The following is a 15,069-nucleotide window of genomic DNA, read 5'->3' on the forward strand; positions in this document are numbered from 1 at the left end:
AAGGATGGGGAAAGCCAAGAGAGAGGAGTGTGGTGGGGTCTCACCTGAGTTCCCAAATACCTGCACTCTACCCAGGATGTGCGGCCCCAGACCTTATCAAGGGATCCTGAGAGGAACGGGCCTCCCTCAGGGAGGGTCCTGGAATCTGCATATAAATATAGAGGCTGTGTATATATTATATAAATGTGTCTATATATGTACATATGTACATGCACAGCTGGGGTGGGGCCGCTGTGCCCCACGAGGCCATCACTACAAGTCCAGAGTCCTGGCGGAAAGGATGTAGAGGGACTGGGTTTGGCGGGCACGGCGCGGCGTGGTGTTGAGGACATCCACGCTCTTGCGGCTGGAGCGGACCACCTCCGCCACGAAGCTGGTGCAGTCACTGCAGACGCCCCTCAGGAGGCAGCCATGGGCATAGATGTGAGGGAATTCCTCCTCCACGCCCCGCCACTGGGGCCCCTGCAGGGACTGGAAGATGTCTTTTCTCTGTGTGGCTGTGGCTGTGGCACTTGAAGCCCTGGGAAGACTCTCAAAGCCCAGTGTGTACACAGGGATATGGGCCAGCTTCTTAGATGGCATCTTCATCTTGACACTACACGAAGAGCAGACAGCTCTCTTACAAAAAAGACAGGTTTGTGGCCAGGAGAAGAGTGGGAACTTGATCCGACAGCAGCAGCATATCTTCCCCTTCTTCAGGTTGTTGTAGAGCTCTTTGTTCTGCAGGAACTTCTCCATCTCAGCCTTTACCAGCACACGGCGCACGTCCATCACCTCCTCCACAGTCAGTGCCAGGCTTTCCACAGGATGGCTGAACTCCAGCCACAAGTGCTTGATTTCTTGACAGTTGCTATCATGGATGTTGAATGGTGGATCCAAGTAAAATGAAATCATTGACAATTTCAGTCTTCTCTCCATCTACCATGATGGTGCCTATTGGTCCAGTGATGAGAATTTTTGTTTTCTTGATGCTTAGATAGAATTCTTATTGAAAATCGTAATTTGGCTCTTCTACTGTACGTGTTTCTTCTTCACTTTCTGCAAGCAAGATAGTATCATCTGCTATAGTTCTGTTTCTTGAACTATTTGCTGGACTATTTTGGCAGGGACTAGTGTATTAGAAATTGGCCATGGGGTGGCTTGTGGTGAAATAGTATCTTTCTGGTGGGAAAATTCTAGGTACTCTGCCCAAATTACTTACTCTTTTAAATAAACTCCTTGTATGTATGATAAATTTGGTCTCCCACTCTGTCACTCTTGCTACGGGGAGAAAGGACTCTGAATCACAAACATGTGCAGGACCATGTGGTGTTTCCTTCTGTTGTACACAAGATTTCTCTGTGTCAAAACTAACTCAAGAGTACTTAATAATAACTGAAAATGCAAAATAAAACAAAACAACTACCACATCATATATCCATATCTAATACCCAAATGCTTAACCTGAATACATGGTTTCTACTGTGCAGGATGTATGTTCTAGATAACAAGAAATTTTAGGGAAAGGCAAACTGATAAGTCAAGAAATATGAGGTAGATGAATCCAGAAAATGAGACATTTCACCATATACTAGTCTGGTCTATTTAACAAGTCACATTACGAAAAGAAGTTTGTATGAGGGTGAAGGTGGAGTGGACACAAGAATTGTTCTATAAAAGGAGCTCTGGAGGCCTTGTGGTAAGAGGCTGCGCTGCAATCCCAAAGGCTAGTGGTTTGAATCCACCAGTGAAGATTGGGCAATCTTCTCCTGTGTGATTTACTTCCTCAGAAAACCTGCCGGAAGGTCAGCTATGGGTCAGTTCTGACTCAATGGTACAAAACAACAACAGATTAGACAATGCATAATTAAACCCCAGATACAATAATGGGTCTTCATTGGATCTAAATTTGGACATTGATCTGTAAACGGACAAATGTCTTGTTCTGTTGGCAGTGTCTGCTACGGGTGGGAGAGATAGAGCCCATCACTGGGTTATAGTTAAGTCAACCTGACTTGAGCTCTGTCAGGACTCAGGAGGAGTTAAATAAAGTCTTGTCTTGTGGAAACAATGTGGAAGTCTCATGAATGAGTCATTGCCTGTCTTTGTTATAAGGTTGTGTATAATATGGACTGTGGGTTGGGAAAAAATGAAGAATCAATTTATTGTAACATCTAGCCTACTTCAGGAAACACTTGAATGATGAATTATGGGAGTTTCTATTCTAAAACTACTTGCACCTTCTCTGACATCATTAAGATGTTTGACTAAGTAGGTTTTGTCCCAGAGATAATGCAGAAGATGATCAAGAGTGGTCCCGACAAGAGGCTCTCAGAATACCTATTTAAAGTCATAGGAAAAAATGTTAGTGTGACATGAATAAGTTAAGATATACTTAGTTGCTAAGTTACATTGTGAAGGCAGAAGAAGAAGATGTAATTTACACGTACACTGAATTGTGCATATTATTAAGTTTTATTTTCCTATGAATTTTTTAACGTAAGAAATAAATGTGGCAAGAAGGATTATTTTGCAGTATTGATTCCAAGTAATGTAAGAAGTCTGGGTGAAGCTTGAGCTACCTAAAACATAAGCCTAAATTTGAATTTGACTCCCAGGTACTAAGACTAAGGAAGTGGCTTTCATTTTCAGATCACATATAAGCTTCTGACGTTTGCATCAAAAGTTGTAAATATGATTTCTCAAATACATTTGCCTATATAGCTCAAGGTCTATTTGTTATATGTCTTTTTAAATTCTCTGAACAAGTCTAGTTACTGGAAAAGCTTTGGTATCAATAGAAAGTAGTACAGTATGGGGTCTCTGTGTAAATTTTCTTCTAGTTAAGTGTACTAAAAATAGTAATATTTAGTAAAATATAACATTCTCAAAAGATAATAACCATTTGTCATTTTTAGCTTTTAAATTCTTATAAAGTAGGTGAAAATGTCTTTATTTGTGGAAAAAAGATGAGGAGGAGTTCATGTAGGTAAATTACAGGGTGAGGATTAGAATCAGTCTTTTTGGCTTTATAAGTGGAGCTCAACCCCTTTTTTCTGCTTTATACTTCTTCAGTGGGACCATTTAATATTAATGAAACACACACACACACACACACACACATTATGAGGTTTTTTTTAAAAAGTCAGCAGGTAAAAAAAAAAAAAGTCAGCAGGTTACAATTCAGGTTGGTGGATACAATTTCTCAGTCAGGACAGCTTCTGAAGTGTACTTTGAAGACTTTTCAGGCTTCAACTTTGCAACTTTAAGCCAGTGTTACAAAGCTTTCTTAGTCTTGATAATTATGTATGGTATCTCTTCCCCTTTCCCCAGTCTAACAGAAAGTGTGGATAAAGGCTCTTAGCTCTTCTTCCAGGCCAGTTCTTGCTCATGTTGGATCTCAGGAGCTGTAAACCCTGGTCTCACTGGTGCAGGAAACTCTGGTCTCAAAGCATGCATGCTACATTCTCTACTTATTTTTTGCCTGTAGTGAGATTTCAAAATTTCTGCTGCTAAGCCCGCTCAATTTAAACCTAGTGAAATGACAAAACTAACTAATAGGGTAGGCCAGCATACCCTATTTGCATGTTCCCTCCAAGCCATGTGGCAAGATCAAGGACAATGGCCTAGGAAATCCTTAATGGACTTTTTAATATAGCTTGAATTAATGTTGAGATTTACTTTGGACTTTATAGTAAAATCAACACTTCAAAGTTATTCACTTATCATTTCTGATCCAGTGGGAATATCTACGCGTAAAATGGAAGTAAATATACTTAGCTCTTTTCAAGTGTTAGAGCTGAAGAAGAAAAAGACATTACCAGAGTACGTTTCTGATTTTCGGACAACAGCCAATACTATTCAAAGCTAAGCCTAAACTTTCACTTGACATTTTTGCTACTTTTTCCAAATTTGACAGTTGTGATTTGGAATCTGTTCAAATTCTATTTGTAGCTGAATTATGTGAATGCCAAGAAGATCAGTACATCTGCTTCTCAGAACCTCTAAAGTAATCTGTATTTTCTGAGGGCTTTGTATAAATCTGAGCTCGTCAGCATGTTCCATCATGTGATCACATGATGTTAGACTTCTAAAGTGCTTTAAAAGAGGTTTGGAGAAAGTAGATAGCATTAGTTGCTTCTGATGTGAATAATTTGTTAAAACTATATATGATTGAGTATTAAGGTTATGACAAGAGTCCAGAATGAAGGTTGCATAGTGGAGTATACAGGGGGGCGGGGAGGTGGCAGGGGTATTGTTTACCAATGAAGGAATTTTTCTTTTACTTTTCAAAGAGAAGAGCAAATGGAGGGGGCGGGAAGGGTGGGCAGGAAGAAAAATGCAACGATGAATGAATAGAAATCCAAAATCTCTGTAAATGTTCATTAAAATAAATTAAAAAAAATAGTCATGATGATAAAATAATAACAAGGGAGACTAACCATCAGAAAGACTTACACACTAATTGCAATAAAATGCCAACCTTTGTAAGGTGGACACTGATGTGAGCAATGTTTTGTTATGTTATATACATTTGGTTAAAGACAGAAAATAACAGGTATTATTCCTATGGAGTACATTCCTGTGAACCTGACCTACAGGTAAAGAAAAGAAAGCGCTATAATTTGAAGATATTTTTTTTCTTGGTCTTTGTTTTGTCTTAATTTTTTCCAAAAACAGGGACCCAATTACATTTTAGTGTCACTAAGTAAAAATATTTTTTAAACCCAGATATTCACATTCTAAGAAAATAAACAAAATTCATTAATACAAAATTATCTCATAAATGTTATTCCATACTTAGTGTTTGAATCAGAATCTAAAAAGGTACAAGGCTGATGATATGCAATCCTTACTGCTCAGGTCACTGAGTGGGTCAGAACATCACTGAATAGTCTAATTCTGTGCTTTCACAGTCTCTTAGAAAACTGAAAGAAGGGTGGATGTAAAATACACAAAAGTGTCTTAAACTAATTTTTTAAAGATGTATCTTTTCATCCATAAGCGTCTCTCCACCCCTTTTTTCTTGCTCTAGATTTTCCTTGCTCTGAGTTTAGTTAATTGTATTCATATGGTGTACTACTTTAAGTAATCATTTAAGGAAAGGAGGAGTTTGGGATGTAAACTCTACTAGGCCTAAGACTATTGGTTGATGAAAGCAAAAACAAAAACCCACTGGCATCGAGTCATTGTGGCGTCAGCACTTATCCCACTATGCAATCAGGAATTTGGGCTGGTAGGAGAAAATCAGTGAGGAATAGGAAACAGTGCTATTCATAAGATGTTTAGTGGCTAACTTTAGGTAAACTAACAGACACTTCCTCCTAGTTTTAACCTGGACGTTCCACTGAGACCTGTCCACTGTGAGTGACTCTGATACATTTGAAAGTTACAATCCATAGTTTCCAGCAGCATAGCAATTCTCAAGTTACTACAGCACAACAAACTGCCACATAGGTATATATTGACTATACTGTGCATTTTCCCAAGAATGAACACAGTAGTTTTGAAGAAATTACAGCTAGAAAATGCCTTGGAATCTAGGATGGTGACATTTCATCTTGCTTACTTTAGATATTTCAACAGGAAAGACCAGTTGCTTGGTAAAGTAGAAGGTCAGTGAAATCCACCCCGGGATGAATTGACACAATAGCTGCAACAGTGGGTTCAGACATACCCATAAGCAAGAGGATGGAGCCAGACCAGTGTTTCAACTATGTGTTAGACATAAGGTCTCCATGAATCAGAGCCAACTCTTGAGCTAGAAAAAGCCACAGTGTGAAATACCAGTTAGATTCTATAACCCTGCTTGGAACATGACTGACAAATATAATGAGGTTTCAATCAGAGGCATGCTATCTAGGGAATGCGATTGGAAGAATGCTTTCATATACACATGTGAGACTTATCAGACAAATGTAGGCTGCCACTGGAAATGGCTAAAAACAACAAGGATAAACTAACAGGACCACAGTGGAGCTACCTTTGGGCAAAAGTATTCTGGAGGGATAGGAGAGACACTAAGTATGGGCAGAAGTTATCTAGACAGGACCAGCCCTTGTTGGGATGGGTGGGTAGGTGGCAGCTACCTGATAATAATGTATGGCTTTTTCACGCTCAATGAATAGTAGAAAGAGAGTTTCGAAATGTTGGTTTACAGGGTGACGCCTCGTGAAGGTCTTTCATTTGTTTCAAGAAAGAGGTACAACAATCTGGAGAAACTCGATAAGTTTTCTTGTAAGCAGGATGCCAGAGAGTTAGTGAGAGTTACTAACTTACTAAATTGGAAAAAAAAATTATTGTACAATCTGATTTATGTAAATTGAATTATTTGTGACTTCTCAGGTATTTTACAAACGTTTACAAAGACAGATTAGAACCAAATACACTAGTGGCATATAATCTTTTCTATCCATTAAAAGACACAAAGGAACAAAAGTGATTTTGACATTCTGCTGTATAGATATTTTTATCATGAAAGCTTTATAGAAATATATTTTTAATAATTTCATATAATATACAATGGTTATGTAAAAGAAAACTAAGATTAGTTTTTTTAAAGTAATGTATAACTTTGTATAAAGCTGTCTCTCAATTTTGGAAATTTGAGAGATTTTTAATTTTATGCCTCTAATTTAAAAAGAATTGTGGTAAATTGCTTTTTATGCATGTTCTAAAAACTGAAATAAAATACATGTTTAGGAATGTATAGTATGCATAACCACCAGATAGAACAGGTTTTTCTTCTTCCACTTCTTGTTTTACTCTTCCTTATTTTTAAATTCTGAGCTTCAGTTGCCCTCTGAACTGAATTAAAACTCAGAAGTCCGCCCCTATGCCCCGAGTATAGTTTTTTAGCTGTTTCTACAGATGGTGTTAAAAGTCATAGCACACACCTAATTTTGAATAGGCAATGTGGGTGGAAAGAGTAGGCAGAGCTTTTGAATAAGATTTAATTGTCCTTAACTTGTGAATGCATAATTATATAATTTGTTATGATGAACTTTCATTTTTAGATTTCTACAGTGGGAATCATTAGTGCTTCAATAGTCTTGTGGAAAATGGTATATAATCCTGCTTTTTATTATTCTAAATCATGAGCTCTGAAATATATGCTATTTTCTTAGTATAATTATTAATAAATCATCCTCAGTTGGTACATTATGCAAATCTGAAACAAGAATGTCATGCGGAAAAGCATTGAAAATGCTGTCCCAGATAAACAGAGTATCTATAAAATATTAACACACTTTTCCCTATGTTGTTAGTTGTTTGTCAAGTTGGTTCTGACTCATGGCCATGCCACGTGTGCAGAGCAGAACTGCTCCTGAAGGTCTTCATGGCTGTGACTTTCTTGATCAGATCACTAGGCCTTACTTCTCAAGCCTCTGAAAGTGTTTGGACCATCAGCTTTTTGGTAAGTGCTCTCAGATTTAACTATTTACATTGCTCAGGGACCTTGGGGATTTTTGGTTGTGTTGGGTTTTTTTTGTTTGTTGGGTTGTTTTTTTTCCCTAGACACGTTTCCATACCTTTTCAACCAGAGCAGATTATCCGGCAGGCTGGGCTCTAAGTGGAGAAATGTGGTGTCAGGATTGGTGGAAGATCTATCAACAATCAGTCAACATTATGTAGATGACACAACCCTGCTTGCTGAAACTGAGGAGGACCGGAAGCGCTTGCTGCAGAGGGTCAAGGACTGCAGCCTCCAATATGGATTGAGGCTCAATGTCAAGAAGACAAGAAGACAAAGATTCTCACCACTGGGCCAATTGGCAGCATCAGGATGGATGGTGAAGAGATTGAGATAGTTAACAGTTTTAGTTTTCTTGGCTCCACAATCAACACTTTTGGTAACAGCAGCCCGGAATCAAGAGACGAATTGCATTGGGAAAGTTGGCTGTGAGGGACCTCTCAAGAGTACTGAAGAGCAACGACGTCAGGCTGGAGACTAAGGTGCATCTGATCTGGGTTATAGTCTTCGCAATTATGTGCTATGCATCAGAGAGTTGGACAGTGAATAGGGTTGATAGAAAGAATTGATGCCTTTGAGCTGTGGTGCTCGAGAAGAGTGTTAAATGTACCATGGACTGCTAGGAGAACAAACAGATTCTCCTGGAAAGGGTTAAACCAGGTGACTTCCTGGAGGCAAGGATTCTGAGGCTCTGTCTAACATACTTTGGACATGTTGTAAGGAGGGACCAGTCCTTGAAGACAGACATCATGCTTGGTAGGGTGGAGGGACAGTGCAGGAGGGGAAGGCCCTCTATAAGCTGGATTGATTCAGTGACTGGGGCAATCAGGATGGGAGTGTCAGAGACAGTGCGATTGGCACAGGACAGAGCAGAGTTTCTGGCTGTTGTACATAGGGTCGCTATGAGTCACAAGAGACTCGACGGCACATAACAACAACAAAATACATGTAAGAAAAGAAGAAGAAAACAATCCACAAAGAAACACAGTGAGATTTGTGAGAATGGGAATTGACAGGACTACTTTGCTTTTCCAAGTGTTGCTGATTTTCCACCTCTGAGAAAATAAATGGAATCTCAGTCTCACATAATGGAAAATACTTATATTTTCCTCTTCTGACAGGATGCCACCTCACAAAGGTCTCATTTTTCACAGATCTTACTGTAGATAATGTTTTAGCTTTAAAAGGTAATCTGTGGTGATGATAACATTAGGTAAAATACTTGCCTCATGAAGTCTGTTTAAAAATAGGTATAAATTGGAATTTGGTTAGGTCTATTTAAAATGTGGAGCTCTGATGGCCTAGTGGCAAAAAGCTGCACTGCAAACCCAGAGGTATGTGGATGGAGGCCACCAGGGGCTCCAAGGGAGAAGGATGGGCAGTCTCCTTCCATAAAATTAACAGCCTTTGAAAACCCACTGGAGGAGGGGGGGGTCAGCTATATGTCGATTCTTGGTTGTATATTCTAGCGATTCCAGATGACAAAAGTTGGCAGAAATCATCTATTTTCTCCTTTTTGGCTTTAGTTATTGTATGTGCATATGTGAATGACAGTGGTATTTACAGGTCTCCCTTGAGCTGCAATACTGAAAGATACTATGGAGGTTTAACAGGACAGCAAGTAATAAATGTTGGAGAGGATGTGGAGAGATAGGAATTCTTACACACTGTTGATGGTATTGTAAAATGGTACAACCACCCTGGGAGGCAATTTGGCGTTTCCTCAAAAAGCTGAGCATAGACATTTCATATGACTCAGCTATTCCACTGATTGGAATATACCCCAAGAAAATTAAAACTGAGGCACAAATGGAAACTTGTACACCAATGTTCATAGCAGCATTATTCACCATTGCAAGAACATGGAAACAGCCTAAACGCCAACCACAATGGAACTAATTGAGAAATTATGGTACATTCATACAGTGAAATCCTATGCAGCATGCAGGAGCAATAATTTTGAAAATTACTACCTAACTTGGGAGGGTCTGGAAAGCATTATGTTAAGTGAACTAACACAGCCCCATAAGGAAAAATACTGTATAAGACCATTATTGTAGAAATAGAAAGATAACTAGTAAAACGTGTATGAGGATCCAAGTGAGGATGTTAAGAGCTAAGGGATGAGGATAGGCAGGGGTAATCATGTTGTTGTTGTTGTTGTTGTTGTTGTTGTTGTTGTTGTTGTTATGTGCTGTCGAGTCACTTGCAACTCATAGCGACCCTATGTACAACAGCCCTAAACTCTGCCCTATCCCTTGCCAATGTTATTGTCTCGAAGTCACCTATCCCTATTACCCCAGTGATGGAATCAACCCATCTCTTTAAGGGTCTTCCTCTTCTGTGCTGTTCCTCCACTCTCAAGCATGACATCCCTCTCCAAGAACTGATCCCACTTTGCAACATGTCCGAAGCACGTCAGACAGAGCTTCAGAATCCTTGCATTGAAGCAGCAGCCTGACTTCACCCCCTCCAGAGTGAATTTGTTTGTTCTCCTAGCAGTCCATGGTATATTCAATACTCTTCTCTAGAACCATAGCTCAAAGGCATCAACTTTTCAATCATCCATAGTCATTGTCCAGCTCTCTGATGCATAGCAAGTAATTGCAAAGACCATGGCTTGTATTAGGTATACCTTAGTCTTCAGACTGACATCATTGTTCCTTAGCAACTTGGAGAGGTCTCTGACAGCAGACTTTCCCAATGCAATGTGTCTTTTAATTTCCTAGTTGCTAGTACCAAGAGTGTTGATTGGAGAGCCAAGCAAACTAAAGCTGTAAATAATCTCAATCTCTTTGTCAGCCATCATGACGCTACCAATCGGCCCAGTGGTAAGAATCTTTGTTTTCTTGATATTGACTCTCAATCCATACTGAAGGCTGCAGTCCTTGACCCTCTTCAGCAAGTGCTTTAGGTCCTCCAAAGTTTCAGCAAGCAGGGTTGTGTTATCTGCACAACACAGATTGTTTATGGGTCTACCTCCAATCCTGGCGCCACACTTCTCTTCATAGAGCCCAGCCTCCCAGATAATTTGTTCCGCATATAGATTGAAAAGATAGGGAGACAGGACACATCCCTGGCATACACACTTCCCAATTTTGAACCACTCAGTGTTTCATTACTCTGTTCTGACAGCTGCTTTCTGGTCCAAGTATAAATTTCGCATAAGCAAAATCAAGTGTTCTGGGATCCCCATTCTTCTCAGAGTCAACCACAGTTTGTTGTGATCTACACAGTCAAAAGCCTTTGCATAGTCAATGAAACACTGACATTCCTCTGGTACTCTCTGCTTTCAGCCAAGATCTGTCTGACAGGTTCACACAATTTGATGGGTAGAGAGAGAGGTGGGTAAAGGAAAAGGGAAAGGCCAGATGTGCAAAAAAATGTATACAAACTTTGTAAGTAAACCAGTATAAAATAATTTTTTTTAAATGCTATGGGCCAAATTTTGAGTGTTCCAGAAACCATTAAAAGAAGACAGAAGGAATACAAAGAGTCACTCTCCAAAAGAATTGACTGATACAAAACCATTTCAAGAAGTAGCACATGATCAAGAACCAATGGTAATAAAGGATGGTCCAGGCTGCTCTGAAGGCATTGGCAAAAAAAATAAAGACCTAGGAATTGATGGAGTATTAAAGGATATATTTCAACAACCGATGCAGTTCTGTCTGTGCTGACCAGATTGTGTCAAGAAATCTCTAGGACAGCTATCTGCTAACTTACTGGAAGAGATCTCTATTTATTCCCATTCTAAAACCAGTGACCCAAAGGAATTGAAAATTATCAAACAATATAATTAATATGACATGCAAGCAAAATCTTGCTTAAGATTATAAAAAATTGATTAGAAAAGTGTATCTACAAATAATTACAAGAAATACAAGTTGGGTTTAAAAGAGGTCGTGGCACCAGGGACATTATGGATCATGGCTGAAAGCAGAGAGTACTAAAAAGATGCTTATTTGTGTTTCACTACTATGCAAAAGCATTTGACTGTGTGGATCACAACAAACTATGGGAAACATTGAGAAAAATTGGAATCCCAGAGCACTTAATTGTGCTCTTGTAAAACCCACACCAAAAAGCTGTTGTGCACGCAAGGAAAAACTGCATGGTTCAAAATCAAGAAAGGGGTGCATCAGGAGTTTAATCTTTATCCATACCTTTTCAATCTAGATGCTGAACAGATCATCTGGTAAGCTGGACTTAAGAATAAAGTAGCATCAGGAGAGGAGGAAGACTCATAAACCACATGCATTATCCAGATGACTCAACCTTGCTCATTGAAATTGAGAAGGAATTGAAGTGTTTGCTGCAGAAGATCAAGGACTGCAGCCTTCAATATGGATTACATTTCAACATCAAGTAATCAAAAATCTTCACCACTGGGCCAATAGGCAGCATCATGATAGATGGAGAAAGCATTGAAGTTGTTGATTATTTCATTTTCCTCACAATCAACATCTTTGACAATCAAAAGATGAGTTGCATTGGGAAAACCTGCTGTCAAGGATTAATGCAGAATACTAAAGAGCATTATTGTCAGTCTAAAAACCAAGGTGCACCTAACCCAAGCCATGTTCTTCTCCGTTGATTGCTATGCATCTGAGAGCTCGACAATAAAGATGATAGAAGATGTATCAATGTCTTTATGCTGTGGTGTTAGAGAAGAGTATTGAGTATATCACAGACTGCCAGGAGAACAGACAGATATGTCCTAGAGAAGGTGAAACCAGGTTGTTCCTCGGAGGCAAGGATTTTGAAGCACCATCTCACATACTTTGGACATGTCACTAGGAGGGACATTGGAGTCATTGGAGAAGGACACCATACTTGGAAGGATAGAAGGTCAATGTGAGAAAGGAAGGCTCTGGATGAGAGGGATTGACATAGTGACTGTGGCAATGGGGTCAGGTGTGTTGGAAACAGTGAGGTTGACTCAAGATAGGGCAAGGTTCAGAGCCATTGTTCATAGGGTGCTATGAGTCATAGTTGACTCAATGACATGGTTGACACCACCACAAGCTAGTTGTGGCACAGTGGCTAAAGCACTGACTACTAGCTGAAAGGTTGGCAGTTGGAACCCACTAACCGCTTCACCAGAGAAAGATGCGGCAGACTGCTTCTACAGAGATTTGCATCCTTATAGAAACTTAACAGAAGTCAATATAGGGTAGTTCTTGGTCCTGTAAAGTTGTATTGAGTTGGAATTGATTTAACAGTAATGGAATTTTGGTGGGTATGAAACTTACAGAAATAGTTCAACAACTCTATTTTAATTTTGCATAGTTAATTTAAAAATTTGTTTCCAAATATTTCCCATTCACTGGCATTTCTTTGTTCTTAACTTTCAGATTTTCTATCTGGGATTTTCTTTCTGTGTGAAGAAAGACATATCTTTAGACTTTCTCTTAATGAACAACAATTAGGAGCATATTCTGCTCTTGCTTGCCTGAGAATGCCTTTCTTTTTGAAATGGGCTGACTTTTTTTTTTTACTAGATCATATTCTATTGTCGTCTGGATTCTTTTGTTGCTGATGAAAAGTCAATTATCTGCCTGACACTTTGAGGATAATCTGTGTTTTCTCTTGTTTGCTTTTAAGGGTTGTTGTTGTTTTGTATTCTGTGCCTTGACTATGAGTTATTTAAATGTGGAATTATTATTAATTTGCTTGGTATCTGGAGGGGAAAGTTCTCAGCTATTATCTTGTCACTTAGTGCTTCTGTTCCATTTTTTCTTTTATATTGTTTTGTTACTAAGATTTACTTCAGAGCTTCTCAAATTATCTTCTAAGTCACATGAAGTTGGTCTTAATCAGGGTTCTCCAGAGGAACGGAATTAGTAAGAATATGTATGTGTGTGTAGATATTCATACCATATGGATAGAGAAAGATTTATTTTGAGGAATTAGTTCAATGTGGGTGGAGTGGCTAGCAAGTTCCAGCTCCATAGTTTAAGTGACAGACTACACATTCTAGCAGTTACATGACCTGAGATTATTAAGTACGTTATCTAGGGAAAGGGTGGAAGTCATTTATCAGGATGTTTATTTGTATTTAAAATTCTCTACCTAAAACCTCTTGTTTTGCTTCTAAGGCCTTCTGCTGAATGAATGGGGCTAACCCACACTTGTTAAGTCCCATCAAATAGTACAAATCAGAATGACCCAATGAACAACAGATCTGAAACCTGCCCTATCCTGTACCATCTTTATCCTCTTGACACATTTGAACTCACTGACACAGACACTGTATCAATCCATCTTGTTGAGGGCTTTCCTGTCTTTAGATGATTCTCCACCTTTCTAAGCTTGATCTCCAAGAATAGCCTCTTCTGCAACATGCCCAAATATGTGAGACAAAGCTTTGTTATTCTTGTTCTGGGAGCACTCTGGTTGCATTTTCTCCTAGACATATTTATTTGTCTAGTCATTCTTTTGGTAGTCCATGAGTCCATGGGATAGTCAGGGCTCTTCTCCAGTGCCACAACTTAAAGGCATCAATTCTTCTCCTATTATCTTTATTTATTGTCCAGCTGTCAGATGCATAGCAGGTAATTGGAAAGCCTTTGACTTTAATCAGGCGCACTTTAGTCTTAAAATGTTATCATTGCTCTTCAGGCCTTTGAAGAGGTCTCTGACAGCAGACATTCCCAATTCTATGTGTCTCCTGATCTCCTCACTGCTGGTACTAAGGGTGTTGACTGTTAATCCAAGCAAGATAAAATCATTGATCAATTTCAATCTTTTCTCCATCTATCATAATGTTGTTTATTGGCCCAGTAGTGAGGATTTTTTTTCTTGATATTGTGATGTCATCCATACTGAAGGCTGTAGCCTTCTTGATCCTCTACAGCAAGCGCCTGAGGTCCTTCTGACAAGTAAGGTTGTGTCATCTGTATATTGCAGGTTGTTGATGAGTTGTCCCTAATCATAATGTACATTTTTCATAAAATCCAGCTTCTTGAATTATTTGCTCCGATACAGAATAAATAGGTGTGGGGAAAGCATATAGCCCTGATACATACTTTTCCTGACTTTAAACCTTGCAGTGTTCACTTGCTGTGTTTGGACAAAGTCTTGGTCTAGATATAGGTTTTACATAAGCAAAAATAAGTGTTCTGGAACATCCAGTTTTTAACCTACACTGTTATTATTGTGTACCATTCAGTCAGAACCAAACCATAGCTGACCCTCCAGTGGATTTTCAGAGGCAATTAATCCCTCAGCAGGAAATTGCCTATCCTTCTCTTGTGGAGCACCTTCGAACCGAGTGCCTTCATGATGGCAGCACAGGCTTTTACCACTAGGCCACTGAGAGACGGTAATTTACTCAAGGTCAACAGATTAAATGCTAATGATGTAAAAATATCATAGCAATATCTATTATTGACAACAACAAAGTTAGATGCTACCAAATCCACTATAATTCATAGTGACCCTGTGAACAACAGATAGGAACCTTTCTGCCCGCCAGACCGGGGAACGCCGCTGCCAGCCGGGGGAACGCATCCCACCGCCCGATGGGGGGAACGCACGCGGCCGCCTGCCAGACCAGGAACGCCCGCCGCCGCCCGCCAGACCGGGGGAACACTGCCGCCAGACCAGGGAAC

At 39.5% G+C, this 15,069-nt stretch overlaps 1 protein-coding gene across 1 annotated transcript in view; it reads right to left on the reverse strand.

Annotated features, from left to right (window-relative positions):
- Positions 1 to 252: 252 nt before the first annotated feature.
- LOC102870480 (protein spire homolog 2-like) overlaps positions 253 to 15,069 on the reverse strand; it is a 39,451-nt gene continuing 24,634 nt past the window's right edge. Inside the window, exons 2-3 of the mRNA XM_006882588.1 lie at positions 14,974 to 15,049; positions 253 to 850 (exon numbers count right to left, since the gene is read on the reverse strand). Coding sequence (XP_006882650.1) covers positions 253 to 850; positions 14,974 to 15,049 — 674 coding nt within the window. The remainder of the gene's footprint in view (positions 851 to 14,973; positions 15,050 to 15,069) is intronic.

This window comes from Elephantulus edwardii, unplaced genomic scaffold (assembly GCF_000299155.1).
Source record: "Elephantulus edwardii isolate Elephantulus edwardi_28Jun2011 unplaced genomic scaffold, EleEdw1.0 scaffold00021, whole genome shotgun sequence".
NCBI classification, from domain to species: Eukaryota; Metazoa; Chordata; class Mammalia; order Macroscelidea; family Macroscelididae; genus Elephantulus; species Elephantulus edwardii.